This window comes from Papaver somniferum, chromosome 2, assembly GCF_003573695.1.
Source record: "Papaver somniferum cultivar HN1 chromosome 2, ASM357369v1, whole genome shotgun sequence".
Classification (NCBI taxonomy): domain Eukaryota; kingdom Viridiplantae; phylum Streptophyta; class Magnoliopsida; order Ranunculales; family Papaveraceae; genus Papaver; species Papaver somniferum.
Window position 1 is genome coordinate 6,932,937 of NC_039359.1, and position 18,356 is coordinate 6,951,292.

The 18,356-nt window shown below is 35.3% G+C and overlaps 1 protein-coding gene across 1 annotated transcript; it reads right to left on the reverse strand.

Annotated features, from left to right (window-relative positions):
* Positions 1-272: 272 nt before the first annotated feature.
* Positions 273-2,238, reverse strand: LOC113346777 (1-aminocyclopropane-1-carboxylate oxidase homolog 3-like). The gene is made up of 3 exons (XM_026590284.1): positions 1,472-2,238; positions 914-1,244; positions 273-740 (listed from the first exon to the last, which is right to left on the reverse strand). The coding sequence occupies exons 1-3, from the start codon at positions 2,047-2,049 to the stop codon at positions 501-503; spliced, it is 1,149 nt and encodes a 382-aa protein (XP_026446069.1). The 5' UTR covers positions 2,050-2,238; the 3' UTR covers positions 273-500.
* Positions 2,239-18,356: the final 16,118 nt, after the last annotated feature.

Genomic DNA, 18,356 nt, shown 5'->3' on the forward strand with positions numbered 1-18,356 from the left:
ATGACACTATGTGCACAAATTTTCACATAATGTGATGCCTCTTTCCATTTTTAACATGAGGTTTTTGCTTTTAAGTGGCCTGACATTTGAGCACAGAAGTAGTAAGGGATGTTATTCTGGGCCATTGTATGAGTGGCAAGTCTAAAAATGAGTGGTTTTAGCCTTCTTATGCGTTACTTCTTTGGATATCATATCATACTACAAAGACTAGCATGCATTTATCGACCTATGTATCTCTTAACATTTATCAAAATTTTGGGAAATCTATACCATCTAGAAATCGAATTCTTTCTTACAGCTATTTGGATAACAGTTGGTCAATGCATTATCAACAAGTAAAAACACCCATGCCCTTGCAGCATGTTTCATGCCCTAGTCTATCATACAATGGCCTAAAACCTAGGCCACTGTGTTTTACAATATAGATAACCGTCTGCCTGTACACGTCTATGTGGCTTATTGAACATGTACGGCCACTTCTATGAATTTGGATACATTTATCACAGCTTGAAATGTGAGAAACTTGGGGATCCAAGCCCTTTAGAGATGAAGTGTTTGACATATTCATCAACCGTGAATTCTCTGTATATGGGTGAATTGGTTTCTGTTAACAATTCATTGATTGGACCGCACTTGGAACTTCCGATAGGACGGAAGAAATATGCAACTGATGCTCGTGGAACTTTGTGATTAGCTAGTACCCTATGCTCCACACTTTTAAAACGGTCATTTGATGCAATCTGCAAGGAAAGAAAACTGATTTTAAATTTGTAAGCTAGCAGCTGCTTCATTTAGGAAAAAAATAATATTTGTCACTTCCAGTCTACCAAACTCAAAGCTGAATGCATACACCTAAAAAATTCTGGTGAAAATACAGGTACAAGAGAACAGATTACGCAAAAAAATTACTTGCCTGCAACAGATCTCCAATGTTTACTGTGAAAGTGCCGCGAGAAGGAGGGACTTCCACCCATTGATTTTGGTGAAGTACTTGAAGTCCACTAACGGTATGATGGTCTTGTAACAATATGGTGAGGAAATCTGGATCAGAATGTTCAGTTGTGCCCATAGTAAGTTCTGGTTGAGGGCACTCTGGATAGTAATGACTAGCAAAGTTTTGTCCCTTATCACCACCCAAATCTTTATTTAGATAACTTCGGTTCAAACCAAGACCCTCAGATAGCAACTCCAACAATTCTGATCCCAGTACACTTGCGTACTTTGAGTATTCCATCACTATATCCCTATACAGGTTTAAATTTTCAAATCAAGTTAACATCATTTTGATTCAGTTTAATTGAACTGGTTCTATTTCTCACGTAATAAAACGGACGTAATTTGATGGCTTAAAAGTTCATGCTTACTGTGTTTTTATGCATTCAAGTGTGAGTGAGACCATAAAATCTGATCTGACGGCTTAAAAATTTATGCTTACTGTGTTCTTATGCAAGTAGGAGCTAGCATTACGTACCTGAGAACAATAGGTATTGCTTCTGGGTCGACAAGATCAGGAGCTATACGGCAAAAATAGGTGTCTCTCCAATTTGCAGTAGGTGCTTGAAAAAGATCAAAATTACTAACATATGCTGATTGTTTTTTAGTATAATCACGTTCATAATACACAGCCCTGACTTCACTTGGTTGCTCATGAAATACACGAACCTGATCAATCATTTTGTCCATAACACTTACTGGCACCCCATGGTTCACTACTTGAAAGAAACCCCACTTTTCTGATGCATCTCTAATTTGATCAATTATCAGTTTCCGGTGCTCAGCCTCGTATATCTTCTTTCCTCCGAGGTCTATAGTCGGAATTCGGATATGGGATTCAAAAGAATCATCATTCGATTTGTCATGATTGATACTCATGGATTGTCGGTGGAAAATTCGAGGGATGTTTTTAACTCCGGCATCGACCAGGCCTTTCACACCTGCTTTTGTATCATCGAATGCTTTTAGCTCTTTCATTCGATCGTAATATTTAGATGGATTCATTCCGGTAAGAGTTATCTCACCGTCGCTACTAAAGTCGGAAATCACATTCATTTTTGGTTCCTATAATTTCCTCACAACTGAAGTAAGTGGGTTTAAAACAGATTTTCCAACTTGCAGTTATTATTGCTGTAGACAGCCGAAAGCAGTGATGATGATATACAATTGGAAAGATAAGGACCATTTGGAGCTTTAGAATGTAAGCCACTGAAATGGGATACGTGTTTCATTTTGCTTACTCAGCCTTCTTCGAAGGAGCATTTTCCATCCAGAGCAGATAACAATCATTCAAGCTAAAAATAAAAGAAGATAACAATCATTTCTATTTTATTTTATTTTCTTTTTTCCGAGCAAATGACATGCCTTTCTTTTCGCATTCAATATCCAACAACTAAAACTTAAATCTCAACTAATATCATCCTTTCAAGTCGTGTTTGGCGACTTTGGTATCTCATCCAATTCTGAGTTACCAACAAAAAGAGAGAAATAAATACAATTACTAGCAAAGTTGCATGCGTGATGCGAATGCCATTCTATTTTGTTCCAAGTCCCACAACTTCCAGAGAACTCAAATTGAGATCACCAACATTCCTAACATTCCTAAGCTTACTGCAAAGTCATTAGTATCCACACTCGTATCAAAAGTCCAATTTGTATATGATATCAGATCTCCTTAATTAATGCAATGTGGATACATTGAGTGCTTGTACGATACCTTTCAAGCTTTCAGTTGTTTGTTCCCTGGTATGGAAATCTGTCTGAATACCTCATGAAGCATCCACTGTCTTAAGTTGCTCGTCCATCTGACCACGACAAACATCTAACCATTAAGGATGATGCTTCCACCAAACATGATTTGCATGAGCTAGCATTCATTATCTTCCAGCAAGTGGATGGGAAAGAGATGGTAAAATGGAAGGAGTAAAAGAAAAGTTCAGGGCATATTTATAAACGGCCTCTGACAAGGGTTAGAGGATACGGTTATGTAGAAAGATATAACCATCGGAGTCTGAAAAAACACGTCGTGAGGGTTAGAGGATACGGTTATGTAGAAAGATATAACCATCGGAGTCTGAAAAAACACGTCGTGGGAGACCAACCGTCTCAAGCGATATGGGAAATTGAAGGGTATGCATTTTGGGACTTAGAGTCAAGAATGAGAAAGATGAAGGACCACTAGAATAAAGGGTCGTGTTAGACCAATGCTCGATTGAACCCACAAGTTTTGCTATTTCAAGCTTGTTGTCAATGTTAGATGATCAAAACTATATCTTGATTTCTAGTCTACTAAGTCAAGTCTCGGACTAGGTTATAATTTAATAATTGAGTATCAGATTCGAAGACTGAAGATCGACGAAGACATTTGGAGAACTTCTGTATCAGGTATGTGAAGACTGGACCATTCTATTTTACTCACTATCTTACCATTCTATCTTTCTGAGACGATGTCGTATGACTTCTAGTAGATTTACAAAAGAAAGTTTCGAGTCAAGCTTGTCTTGTTAAAAAGCTCGAAATATGATTCTAACCAAAGATGTTCAACGATCCTTAACAATATTAGTTCTAAACAATTTATTGTGTGAATTAACTTGTGATCAATTGAAAATTTCCTATGAAAACAATTTTATCACGCGGGAATGTTTCAAACATCATGATAGAGAAATATTGAATTATCTGATATTTCTACTCAGGGTAGGCTGGCAAACCAGTTCGCAGACCATAGATATCCGACTTTCGGAAATACAGAAGGGTTGGTGAACCAGTGCGCAAACCGCAAGTTCAGATGGGGACATTCTTTGAAAGTTGGTATTATAGGCAAGCAGTTGATGAACCCGGTTCACGAACCGTGGTCAACTGAGTTCGGTAGTCTTGTAGGGTTAAAGAACCCAGTTCACGAACTGTTACACCCTGACTCGTGAACAAGCCTAACGGTTCACAAACCGTTGTACCAACCGTCCCAGTTTAAGATTTTAGCAGATGCTCAAAGACTTATCTTTTAAATATGTTTAGCATTGATGTAACTCTCTCAAAAACTTCTAGACTTCATTGATCACTCAAACACTTATGTATGTGCATCATGATTAAATTCTTAGGTGTTTAAATGAACATCAAATTTCTTTAGTTATTTGGCATAGTAGACAAACCGCACAATCATTATACAAGGTTCCAAAACCAGTTCCTAGTGTATTTTCAAGACCTAAATGTGTTTGCTTGATTCTCAAGTTTTCTTATCTTGAATTCTAAGCAACCTCTAGTCTTTGAAATATATAAATAGAGATGCTCTTTAAACCATGATGTTCAATCCCTGACATTTTATGTCCTAGTTGATTCTAGAGTCATCCTCTATAGACCTAGGTTTTCTCTGAGAAACATAATTAGGTCTATGACTAAAAGACTTCACTTTATTTGGGGATTCGTGAATCCATGTCCGACTATCTTTACCTTGATAATTCGTGTATATTGATCTTGTTTTTCAATTATCGAGGTTTTCATAATCTCTTTCAGGCAAGATAGATAGTAATCACAAAGTTCTCTTCGTCTCATACTTTGTGATTCCTCAAGATAGATATCTGAAAACTGATTTTAATTGATCTTTTGAAGATTGTTCTTGAGAGGTGGTTAAGAATCTAGGCCGCTCTTCGGGAATCGTAAGTTCCAGATTTGTGAGGTTTAGTAGCTTTGTCTATTGCAAACAGATTTCCTCACCTTGATCTTTGATCTAAATGGAAATCAAATTGGCTTATCTGTTAGAGGCAGATTGGTATCAAAAGTCTTCACTTCGGATGAAGCAACTCTTAGGCCGTAAAGGACGTCAGCTAAGGGAATCAATTGCGTAGATCCTTTCGAGGTTCAAGAGACGTAAAGAGCGCGACTGTAACCAAATCGCTTGGAGGGTGGGTTCGATCTCAACAGCATTCCAGTCTGAAGCCTGATAGTAGGCTAGTGTCTGTAGTGGCTTTATACAGTTTGGTGTTCAAATCTGGACGAGGCCCCGGGGTTTTCTGCTATTGCGGTTTCCTTTTTAACGAAACTTCTGGTGTCTTGTATTTTTTTCCTTTCCCGCATTATATTCTTCATCTTTATAATTGGATTTACGCAAATTGTACGTATTCAATCTTAGTAGATATGTCCACCTAATTGTGATCGATTACGAGACTCGTTTCTTGTAGAATTCGCATCTTGAAAGATATATAACAAGTTTAATTACTTGGAAGAATTCCGATTTGATTATTTGGATACGACTAGATTGATCTTGGATATTGATTTTTGAGGTCGTCTGAGTACTCTTCTTAACAATCAGGTTCAGGACTTTTGTCTAGATACATACTGGTTGAGAAGAGGTTAGAGATATAAACTCTATATACATATTGTTAAGGATCATTCAGTTCGTCTACCTGCAATTATATTAAGTTTTGTCCATACAGGTTGTGGAACTAAAAAGTTTGTGGTGTACTTGGTACCTATGCGTTTTCAATTGGTATCAGAGCAGACAAACACTGTTAGACCTAATAAGTCTATGTTTGAAGCGGTCTGTATTATGGACAGGATTGCAATCTCTATTAACGTACCACCGGTCTTCGATGTCACAAATTACTTATAGTGGAAAATTGTTATGCATTCCTTCTTACAAGCTCGTGACTTTCAGACATGGGTTCTTGTTGTAAGAGGATACAATACTCCAAAAGTCGGAGAAGGATCTAATGCGGTTCCTAAGGCATGAAATCATATAGAGATATCGAAATCAGTGCTGCTAAGCACAACTATTATGGATTGAATGTTATTATCCACGCCATAAGCAAAGATCTTCAACATTACGCATCTTTTAATCATGTGCACTAGATCAAAAGATGCTTGGGATATCTTAAGAAACTGTATATGACGGGAATTCCGCAGAAAAGGAAGCACCGATTCAAAACCTAAGTTCTGACTAGGAAAACCTTCGTATGGCTGATGAGGATTCGTTTGAGGAATTTAATCACAAATTGTTGTAAAAATAGTGAACGTTTGTCATTCATTAGGAAAGACTATTCCTGGACATGATATTTTGATGCAAATTCTGAGATCTTTACCAGCTCATTACGAGTCTAAGAAACATGTTATCACTGAAGGAAGCTATCTTACTACACTTTCTAGAAGCACCCTTGTAGGAAAGTTAAAGATCTTTGACAATGAACAACATGCTAAAGCTGATAAAAATATAAGATTCAAAGCACTAATGTACTTGAGAAAAATGACAGTGTTGACAGCTTTGAGAAAGATCTTGTTCACGAATTATCAGATGAAGATCGTGAAAATTCGGTATCTCTTATAACAAGACAGTTTAGAGATCTTCTCAAGAAGATAAATAAACGGTTCTCAAGAGAATATACATCATCATCAGCCAAACCACGTGATCGTGTTCCCTCTAAAATGGTGGATGAAGAATGTGATGATGAGGATATGCCATGATGCTTCAAGTGTAAAGGTTTCGGTCACTTTGCTAATAAGTTTCCAAAACGAAGGAAATATACTCGCAACAAGGGTCTTGCTGCAACTCTTGATGAAACTACTGATCTTTATAATTCATAAGAAGAAGAATGCTCAATCTTAGCACTTTTAGCTGAAAAAAATACTCCCGATGATAGTAGTGATACTTTCATAGATCTTGACAAGTTGTTTGACGATCTCTCATCCATATCTTTTGAGGATATGAAGGATTTTTCTCTCACTAATGAAAAACCTATTAATGATACTTTAGGAACATCTCATGTATGTCTCTCAGCTGAAATTAAAAGTGCTCTAGAACTCCTTCTCAACCGGACATGTCCTTATTGTACTACTGAAGGTCACAAATATAATGTTTCAAATACAAGCAGAAAGTAAGGTACATCAACGAACTGCAACGGAGGGCTAGTCGTTTGAAAAATATGCTCAAATTCTTCCATAAACCAAACACGTCCAAGGTATGTAACTATGTTTCTCCTTCTTCTCTCAAAAGTGTGATTGTTCAAGGAAAATGATAAATCAAAAGAAAAGAAAAGATCAATATCTAAGCGATCAGTTAAAATGAAAATTGACAAACCCATGCAGGAATCAAGCGGTGAGCCTATTGTTGCTCACACCAACACAAACCAATTATGTTGTAAAGGTGTTTTCTTGTCTCATGTGCCCTGAAAAGAGACAAGAATTGTTCACCTCTAAGGTCTTTGGGATAACCTCTCTAGTTTGTATCTTGAATCTTATTACTCGAATTTCCATCCTCTTTCACATACTGAAGGATAATAATTTTTTGATTTATTAATGCCATTACAAAATGAGAATAACAATAGTTCATGTTGAGCCTTGCTCCTTTGAATCTTGTCCAGTATTCTGATTTTTGACTTGGTTAATTCTAGATGGTCAAAATTTGTTCTCACTTTATCCGCAAGGAAACTGATATTGGTTGATTGTTCAAAGATTTTTTTTCTCTCTTGAAACTATTATTTACGCTCACTTAATTCTATTTTTCAAGTAATAATTGTAAAGACTTACCCATGTACAATAAGAAAATCTTTGAACATCTAGAATTAACCTTATATTTTAACTTTTTGTTTGGTATTTGGTTCGTGAACGTACTTCTTTCTTAACAGGTCAAGTCAGCTCCTGAAATCAAAGGTTGTTAGTCTAATTTTTTAATTATTCATTGTTTTTGGATTTTTTTCAAAAACAAAGTGGTCTTAAAGATCTATATATTTGTATTTTACACGAATTTCATACTCAAAATTCTGAGCATGGTATCTTCAAGTATGATCTCTTCTGGTGAAGCATCTATTCCTACAGTTGTTGATTCAAAAATGAAAAGTGTTGAGAATTCTATCCTAAGGAGAAGGATTCATTTTTTAGAGAAAAAGGAAGAACGTGAAGAAACCTAGAGAGATCTTCTCAAATCAACATAGAGCTTAAGAATACCAAGATGTAATTGCAATGTCTCAAGGACATTCTACAGAAATCTCTCGAAATTCAAGAAGCACTCGTTAAACAACACCCGAGCAGGTTTGAAGGATTTAACACTCTTATTCATGAACCTTATGTTTTGTTGTCAATTGATGATGAAGAATTCGGTAATGAAGAATCCTTATTCAAAGATTTTTTTACTTGTTAACTCCATACAGGAATTTTATTCTTATTGTTTAAGGAGGAACACTAGCTTTTGGAGTAGTTCTTATGTGTTACGTTAGCTATTCCAAATACTATCATCTTGTATGTTTAAAGTTTATTTAATTAAATTTTATTTTGGAAGATGACTTGCAATACCTAATCTTCATGGATTATATATATATATGTATTGCTTATTTTGTGATATTTTTTCTTTTCTATCAGTTTCTGGTGATTAGAACATATATCTCATATTTTATCATAGGTTAAGCTCTTAACTCTTGCAAAAGATGAGTACACTATTTTGAGAATGACAGTATTAATCTCTCCACGATTACACTTTTGTGAATATACTACTACAAGATTATGTAAGATGTTCTCTAGGTATCTACTTACTTCCTTGATTGCATAACCTCTAAGGAATAAGTCGAGAACTTTAATCTCTACTTTCATACATGGATAGAGAAGTTATAATACTTATGTTCAGTCATATCACACTAATTGTTCTCTTGTTCTTAACTGGCGTAGAGAATAGTTTTTGTCGATGATTATTTTTCTCATGTAAATCTTGTATCTTAGTGCCTATAACATTAAGATTATTATTTTCAACTTGTTTGTTCGTAATTGGCGAGAAGAGAGAAAAATATTTGGATACTTATTTACTTTGTTCGTAACTGGCGAATAAATTTTTATGTACAAGGAAAATCCTTCTCTTGTGATCATAGCTAAGGTCATTCATGTTGTTCTTTCGGTAATAACATCAAATGGGGAGAGTTCTTTTGAACTTGTGCTTAATGGTAAAATCTTTGTGAGGGAGAGCGGATGTGGTAGGAGATTCTTGTATCCTTATATCTCCTTGACGCAAACCAAGTTTACTTGGTGAAATCATCTAAACTAAATGTTGGTATGTGTTCTCTAGTCTTGAATACTCTTTTAATTAATTCACATTGATCCCGATTTTTCGCCTTTGCCAATTTTGTTGACAAAAATGGGGAGAATTATTAAGTAGTATCTTACTACTTTACATGTGGCTTTTCGGAGCATCATGAAAGTGGGAGTGTATTATTATCTATAGGTTTTACCTATTTTTCAAAAAATGTACGTATAGACTAAGGGGGAAAACATATCATAGTAGTATTGCGTCGAAGTTGTGGTGCAATTGACCTTTGAGGAAGGTAACAACACTGTGTTTCGGTATAACAACCAATGAGTATAGTGTGATTACTTCATTCTAGCAAAGCTCTTTTGGTTATTCTCATAAATTGTTATCGTTACAGATCTTCAACTAGAAAGGTTATAAACGATCAGATGCAGAACCATAGAATAACTTGAAGCACGAAGAATTAAAGATGTTTGGTGAAGAACCATGGAAATCAAGTATAGTGGATTGAGCTTAAAGTTTATTTTATTTTGAATCAATATGTATTGAATAGTTTTGTCACTAAAATTGACCAAGGGGGATATTATTAGAGCGTTGATCAGTTGAACCCCCACAAGTTTTGTAATCTCAAACTTGTTGCCAATATTATATGCTCAAAACTATATCTTGATTTCTAGTCTACTAAGTCAAGTCCCGGACTAGGTTAGAATTTGATAGTTGAGTATCAGATATTACCCTCAAAGGCTGAAGATTGACGAAGACATTTGGAGAACTTCTATATCAGTTATGTGAAGACTGAACAATTCTATTTTACTCACTATCTTTCCGTTATATCCTTTTGAGACAATGTCGTATGACTTCTAGTAGATTTACAAAGAAAAAGTTTCGAGTCAAGCTTGTCTTGTTAAAAACCTCCGAAATATGATTCAAAGCAAAAATGTTCAACGATCCTTAATAATATTAGTTCTAAACAAATTATTGTGTGAAATAACTTGTGGATCAATTGAAAATTTCCTATGAAAATGATTTTATAACTCGGGAATGTTTGAAACATCATAAAAGAAGAATATTGAACTATCTGATATTTCTGCTCCGGGTAGGCTCGCGAACCACTTCACAGACCATAGATATCTGAATTTCAGAAATACACGAGTGTTAGCAAACCAGTTTGAAAACCGCAATTTCAGATGGGGACAGTTCATGAACCGTTGTGAACTGATTTTTGAAAGTTGGTATTATAGGCAAGCAGTTGACGAACCCGGTTCACGAACCATGGTCAATTGAGTTCGGTAGTCTTGTAGGGTTGTTGAACCCAGTTCACGAAGTTTTGCATCCTGACTTGTGAATAAGCCTAACGGTTCACGAACCGTTGTAACAATCGTCCCAGTTTAAGATTTTAGCAGATGCTCAAAGACTTATCTTTTAAATATGTTTAGCATTGAGAGAACTCCCTCAAACACTTATCTGTGTGCATCATGATTAAATTTTTAAGTGTCTAAACGAACATCAAATTTCTTTAGGTCTTTGGCATACTTTCCAAACCGCACAATCATTATACACGTCTCCAAAAACAGTTCCTAGTGTATATTCTTCTAGTTTATTTTCAAGACATAAAAGTGTTTGCTTGATTCCCAAGTTATCTTAGCTTGAAATCTAAGCAACCCCTGATCCTTGAAATATATAAATAGATATGCTCTTTCAACTGGGAAACTCAATTCATGACACTTTGTTACCTAGTTGATTCTAGATTCGTCCTCTGTAGATCTAGGTTTCCTCTGAGAAACATAATTAGGTATACGTCTAAAAGAATTCGCTTTGGGGATTCGTGAAGCCATGTCCGACTATCTCTACCTTGATAGTTCGAGTCTTGCTTTTCTGTTATCGAGGTTTTTGTAATCTCTTTCATGCAAGATAGATAGTAATCGCAAAGTTTTCTTCGTCTTAGACTTTTTGATTCCTCAAGATAGATATATGAAAATTGATCTTAATTTATCTTTTGAAGATTGTTCTCGAGAGGTGGTTAAGAATCTAGGATCCTCTTCGGGAGTCGTAAGTTTCGTATTTATGAAGTTTACTGGTTTTGTCTATAGCAAAAAGATTTCCTCACTTTGATCTTTGATCTAAACGGAAATAAAATAGGCTTATCTGTTAGAGGCAGATTGGTATCAAAAGTCTTCACTTCGGCTGAAGCAACTCTTAGGCCGTAAAGGACGTTAGATAAGGGAATCAATTGCATAGAGCGTTGTGAGGTTCAATAGATGTAAGGAACGCGACTGTAACTAAATCGCTTAGAGGGCGGATTCGATCTCAAATACATTCCAGTCCGAAGTATGATAGTAGGCTAATGTCTGTGGTGACTTAATACAATTTCGTGTTCAAATCTGGACGAGGTTTTTTTTTTCTATTGCGGTTTCCTCGCAAAAAAAAAATTCCCGGTGTCTTGTGTTTTTCCTTTTCCGTATTATATTGTTTATCTTTATAATTTGATTAAGGAAAGTTGTACGTATTCAATCTTAGTAGATACGTCCATCTAATTTTGACCAATTATGAGACTCGTTTCATGCAGAATTCTTATCTTGAAAGATAGATAACAAGCTTAATTACTTGGCCGATTTCCGATTGGATTATTTGGATACGACTAGATTGATCTTGGATATTGATTTTTGAGATTTTCCAACTACTCTTCTTAAAAATCAGGTTCAGAGACTCTTGTCTAGATACATACTAATTGAGAAGAGGTTAGAAATACAAACTCTATATACATATTGCCAAGGATCACTCAGTTGGTCTACTTGCAATTGTATTAGGTTTTGTACATACAGGTTATCGAACGAAAAAGTTGGTGGTGTACTTGGTACCCTTGCGTTTTCAGATCGAATATCTATCGGGTTGTATGTCGATTAACGTGATATCCATGAGACAAATGTTGATACATGAAAAGTAACTACCCTTTATTACGAAGAGGAAATCCCTAAGGAGAGGCTAAGTCTATGCGATGGCATGGGGACTAAAGCCTAAATCCCCGTGGAAATATCCAAGGGTGTGAAGGAATAAAAGAGGAATTAACAAAAAGTTAGAGGTTACTTTAGAAAGAAAAATAGTAATGGTAAATGATAGAGTTCCAATGATATGTGTCATGATGTCATATGAAGAGGGGATTTTGGAGAAATCTATAAAAGGAGGAAGGTAGTACAATGGAAAGGGTCTTCTCTCACTTACTCTTCTAGAAAAGGTGTAGTACATGTTGTGACTAGGATTGGTTTTCTTAAACACAAAGTAATACTAAAACAACTATACTTGCAGATTATCTTAGAACTAGTTATTCAATGAACAACCTCAACGTTGAGTGGAAGAAATTCAGGAAGTTAAAGCTCGCTCCTAAGATTCAGCATTTTATGTGGAAATTGCTTCATCGTTGTCTCCCAACCTGTACTAGTATGGTTAGATTTAATGATCAGGTTGATACTACTTGCCAAATTTTTAATAATAGTGAGGACCACCCTCAACATTTATTTCTTGAATATACTGTTGCTCAAAGAGTTTGGAATGCAGTTGACTCTCATCTCCTTATTCAGATTCAGAATGTAAACCTTCATTCTTGAATGTTAAACTGGTTTGACAAAAGCTTTCTAAATAATCTTCTGGATGTGAAGGTATTCCAAAAAATCAGTTTTACCATCTGGTATCCCTGTAAAATGAGGTGAAGTAAAGTGTTTGAGAATATCCAGGGGAACGCAAATATAATATCTAGAAATATAACATCTCACTTGCAGGAATGGAAGCTTAACATTGCCAACCCTAATGCCTCAACATCTATTTCAGCTTCTTACTAATTAGATGTACTCCTCCTGAATCTTGTAGAAGATTAACTTTGATGCATCTTTTTTTATTTACATATGGTCTCAGGACTGAGTCTAATCTGTAAAAATATTTCAGGTGACTGCAATAGAGTTCCAGGAAGATCAACTCAATCATTAAATATATAATAGGATGAAGCATTTCCATTACTAGAAGCAGTTTTGTGGCTTACAAAGATGGGATGGAGAAAGACTTACCTAGAAGGGGACTACATCGATGTCATCAATGTTTTAAATGGAAGTGTTAGAGCATAGCTCAGTTGAACCCACCAAGCGTTGGTATGTCAAGTTTGGTTGTCATATTTTAGTGAATCAAAACTCATTTTAAGAGTCGCTTGATTATGTACTAGAGTCAACTTCTTATAGGTTAGCTTGAAAGTATTAGGATGTGAGACATTACAAGTATTGCGAAGACTTCAAGAAGTGAAGAAGTAAGAAGCTACAACGACAACATCATCCTTCCACTTGAGGTTAGTGATATTTGACTAGAACTGTTTCATTCCCTAAAGTATCTTTCAAGTTGTGCATATTGAAAACGAAACTGTGAAGCATGAACACTCTAGATAGACATAGTATTAAGGAATACAATATGAAGTTTATTGCTTAACCATTAAAATTTGTAGATAATACATCGACATAATCGTTCAAATGTTATTGTGATTATGTACGGGTATGAGGTGAGTATTTCATCCTAGGAAACAATGTTTTTGCATGTGTTTTAAGGAAGTAAGTTCATAAACTTGTTTATGAATCGAAAAGGAAATCGCCAGGCGTTATTGGGATTGTTATTCATTGCATATCTTGTGAACATCTAATATGTGTGATTTAGTATAACCACTCACGACTTGTTAGTGTTCTTGGTAAGACTATTCACAAAGGCCTGACTTATGTATTTGTATGACTTTTATTAGTGAAACCGATCTTAAGTAATCACCTGAGATGGTATGATCGAGTTTATGATTTGTTGAACAGAATCTGGGTAAAGGGGAACCGATCCTATGAAGAGGTGCAACACATCACAAAGGGGAATCGATCCTTGTATGAGGTGCAGCAAGTTTGTAGCAGAAAGGGGAACCGATCCTATGGACATGTGCAACACGTTTTTAGGCAAAGGGGAACCGATCCTATGGATATGTGCAACACATATAAGTTAAATACCATATATATGTGGGGAACCGATCTTAGTACCTAGTCAACCGAATTTTGGAAAGCTAGTATGACTATGCACAGTACTCATGTGGAAGTAGAACCGAAACTTTTTTTGGTAGAACCGTTAAACCCATGATTTGTAATTGAGTGTTTCTTGATCGATCACATATTTCTTGAAAGTCAGATGAACCAATTCCAAACTTGGAAAATCGGTTTCAAGGCTGTAAGTATGAAAGAGGACTTACAAAGTAAGGATGTCGGCATACTTTGAACACGTACAGTAATGTTTATCTTTTATTGTTAAAAGTTATTCCTTAATAGCTACAGGAAGAAAATCCCAAGATCGAAATATATATATGTTAAGAATCTTTTAATTAAGGTTGTTAATTTTATTTTAGAAAAATGAGAATTAGTAATGTGCATTTACTAGTTGAGATTTTCCAAAGAGATTTTTGGTCATTATTTTGGACAGAGCATTTCCAGGAATTATGGAGACCGAATTTGGAATATATTGAATATCTTTGAGAATATTTTCGGTTTTGGAAATTCCTTGGTGTCCAAACTTCCTTGTCTATAAATACTTGAAGTTTGCATTTCTAACAAACTAATCCTTCGTGATAGCAAACTTCCTTGGTTGTGTTGTTACTGGTGTAGCCGCCTATTCGGAGAGGAGAGTAACCTAATTAGGCGAAATCTCTTACGGCCGCTCAGTTTAAAGTCTTCTTTGGGATTGAGAAGCTTTACGAGTACCGTTGGTGGGAAACTAGATAATTATGGTTTATCTTGTGTTTTGGATTGATTTGATTGATTAACGGTGGTTGAAATTTGATTGCACCTAGTTTGTTTATGCTTGAGAATCTTCTGTTATGATATAAGATTCACTCAAACTAGATCAAAGTTTCGACAGGGATCTTTAGACTGTTGTTAGTTTTAATGACGATCTTGTGAAAATCTATTGTTAACATACTCCGTTCTATGCGTGATTGATCACAAGAAATTCAAGTTGTTGTGTGCATGTGTTTGTTGAAGATCTAATAAGATTTGAAGACAAAGAAGATATTGAAGATTTATGATTTGGGGTTCATAACCTTTGGTGTGCACAATACTTGTTTTGGTATAAGAGGATCCAACTATAATCGGTTTATCTTTGTGGTATATTGGATTGATTAGTTGTGTAGATCGACATCTATACAATTCTTTGTGATTAAAAGTATTGATTGCAAAATCTTAACAATTATCTTTGGTAGTTGAACATAAGATAGATCTAAGAACCTGATGAAGGAGTTTATGTTAAGATAAACAAAAGATCCTTTGTCCGACTCACATCACTTGGTTGAATAGAGTTGATACCAAATAGATTTGTTGTTCCTTTACTGTTTGGAATACAAACCAAAAGAATTGTTCCAAGTACGTGACTTATTCATAAGTTGGAGGCGTGGGATTACAGACGGAACTAGGTGAACTATAGGTTTACTTGCTTGGTCTCAACTATACGAAGTTGGTTTAATTTTGTGTAGCGGCTTAATCCTGAGAGTATTTAATTCTAGAAAAGGTCCCGGGGTTTTTCTGCATTTGCGGTTTTCTCGTTAACAAAATCTTGCTGTGTCATTTACTTTATATTTCCGCATTATAATTATTTTATTATAATTAAAGTAAATTACACAAACGTTAATTCCTATTTACTTGATAAGAAATCCTATTGTGTTTGGTTAAGTCCGAACCTTTTTATCAAGTAAACATACTTCGTTGTTGTATTTTCTCGATCTCGTATCCATAGATGATCACACGAAGTGTGAAACGATTAGTTGTATTGTCTCGACTCAGTCCATATATAATCACTTCCGGAGAAAGGACTTATAGGTAGGAAAAGTTTTAGCTTGAGGTATATTTGGGTACCCTCGCCTTTTCAATTGGTATCAGAGCAGGCAAATACGAAAAGATCTAACAATCTGTGTTTGGTGTGATCCAACCTATAAGAGATGAGTCAAAATAAGAAAAGCAAGGCTAAACTTATGAAGAACTCAGTTAACATATGTCAAGATAATGAGAATAATATCTCAAAGAAGGTCAATGGAAATTGGTCTCGAAAGTATTTTCGAAAATCAAAGAAAAAGTCTATGACTAATGACTTGATTGTGATCCAGGTTACTGATCAGAAAAGAATGATTCCGAAACTCAAGAAACATGTTTTGGATCCGACCCCAATTCCTAGTGAACAATCGTCTGAAAAGATATTCGATTCACTAGCCTGCCCAAGTTCTGGATTTCGAAAGATGTTGGAAAGATTTTTCAAACATGTTGAAAAATATTCAGAAAAGGGAAAGACCATTGACAGTCTAGATGATGTCACAGAACTTATTTTTCAACTAAATGTAATAATATGTGAAGGAAAGCGAGAAACACTCAGTCTTCAAAATAATCTGGCAGATTATATGGAATAAAAACTGTCCTTGTGCAATGAAGTTCATCAACAGACTACCGAGTGTGAAATTCTTACTCAATCGCTAGAACATTCATAGATAAGAAATAAAGTCCTTATTGAGAAACTTCTTACTGTAACATATCAAGAGGTATATCTAAACAGATGTTTAGAAAAACACTTCCAACAAGGAATGAATACCTTAAGAGGACATATAGAGTGCTTTGAACAAGAGACATTAGCAAACTGCCGATTGGCAGATCTAGACCACACGAGTTCAAGTTCAAAGAACATACCATCTTGGGCACAAGATGTAATAGAGGATATTGCATCTCGCAATTTTCCTAACAAAGATGATGGGTTCAAAACCCACGAAGAAGAACATGATGATGTTCAAAAAGGGGGAAGATCTCCTCGTGAGGTATTTGATGAGGAATATCCTCAACCCAGTGCTTAAACAGCATTGGATTGTGCATCCTTACAATTCCCAATCTTCGGATGTAAGGAAGCACATATACCTGGGCTATTGGTATCCTACTAATATCTCTTATTCAACATAGAAAGATTACACAATCTATTCTAAGGATATTTTAAACATCTTTATGTGTAGAAAGGTTGTCTTACAACAACTTGTGTAAAAAGGGATAAGTGTAAGTGTTTGAAGTATTTTATGATGGCGATCTTGAAGATAATCTCTTTTTGGGGAATGTTGTGTTCCAATAACACATAAGATGTGAAAATATTTTCAAATCTTGTCAGAATTATGTATTTAAGGCTGATATCTATATTTGGTATGTGTTAAAGGTATTTCTAGTCTATGTACTCAACGTGTCTGAGAACTTATGCTAAAGGATGTATTCTCAAACCAGATCTCAAGCAAAACTTATGAAATCCTTGAGTGGAATGACTTCTAAGGAAACCGTTCATCTTGATGATACCTTCAAGAAATCTGGTGGTGAAGATATAGAAAATGAAAAGGAATATGTCACTAATCTCCTTGTCCAAAATAGTTTGGATGCTAAGATTGATATTATCAATCTTCGTCAGGTCCTCCACAGTACTATTGAAATTCATCATAGACAGGCAGCACTACTAAGAACTGTTATCCGTAACAAAATAAAGCTGATTAAACTTGGAATCGGTAACAAGGCGTTTGCCCGAAATATTAATCGAAAGGTTAATGCATTAGCCTGTGAACATAATCAAGGTACTGTGTGTTGAATCCGAGATATCAGTCGAGATAATATTGATGAAGATCCTTAAAAGTTTGAGGAAATTGAAATGATCTTTGAAATATCTGCAGGAAAATAGACATCAATTTTTGATTCCTTTCAATGATTGTATTAAGTCTATTATGAATAGAACTATTATGAATAAAATTATTTGATTTATAAATTTTCCTTGTGATGGTTTTGATTTGCTTGCCGTAGTGCAAGTTGTGCAAGGCTTGGCAGGCCGGCGTAAAACCCATGTTCGACTCTTAGGAGATATATTATCTAGCCGACCCGGTACTTGCTACTGGAAAAGGCTTTGGATTTGGATTTGTATTTGGTTTTGATTTACATAGCCTGTGTTTGAATGTTTTATTATTGCTATGGATGTTTATGGGATGTTTGATTTTGGTTTTATTACCTTGATACTCGATCTCATAATATTGTGAACCCTTATGGTTTGGGTGACTTTTTTATTTAGCAGGATTAAGTTCCAGCCCTTGTTGGTAGGCTTTGTCAAAGGATCATGAGGGGTTCTGGTAGAAATAATATGTGAAAAGTCACAATATGTTGAATCGGTTTGGTTTGCATAAAAGCATATGTGTTTCGACGGTTTTCAACTTTTGCTTGCAATAGTTAAAAACCGGTTTTGAACCTTTCTCTGGTAAAGGTTGGTTGTTGTTATTCTTTTGTTTTGCATAAGGATGAAAACATAATGATATTTCGATATC

Coding starts and splice junctions, on each gene's coding strand:
- LOC113346777 (XM_026590284.1), bottom strand. CDS start 2,049: ATGAATGTGATTTCCGACTTTAGTAGCGACGGTGAGATAACTCTTACC. Junction 1,245..1,471: donor GCAATACCTATTGTTCTCAG/GTACGTAATGCT, acceptor AAACCTGTATAG/GGATATAGTGATGGAATACT. Junction 741..913: donor ACATTGGAGATCTGTTGCAG/GCAAGTAATTTT, acceptor CTTTCCTTGCAG/ATTGCATCAAATGACCGTTT.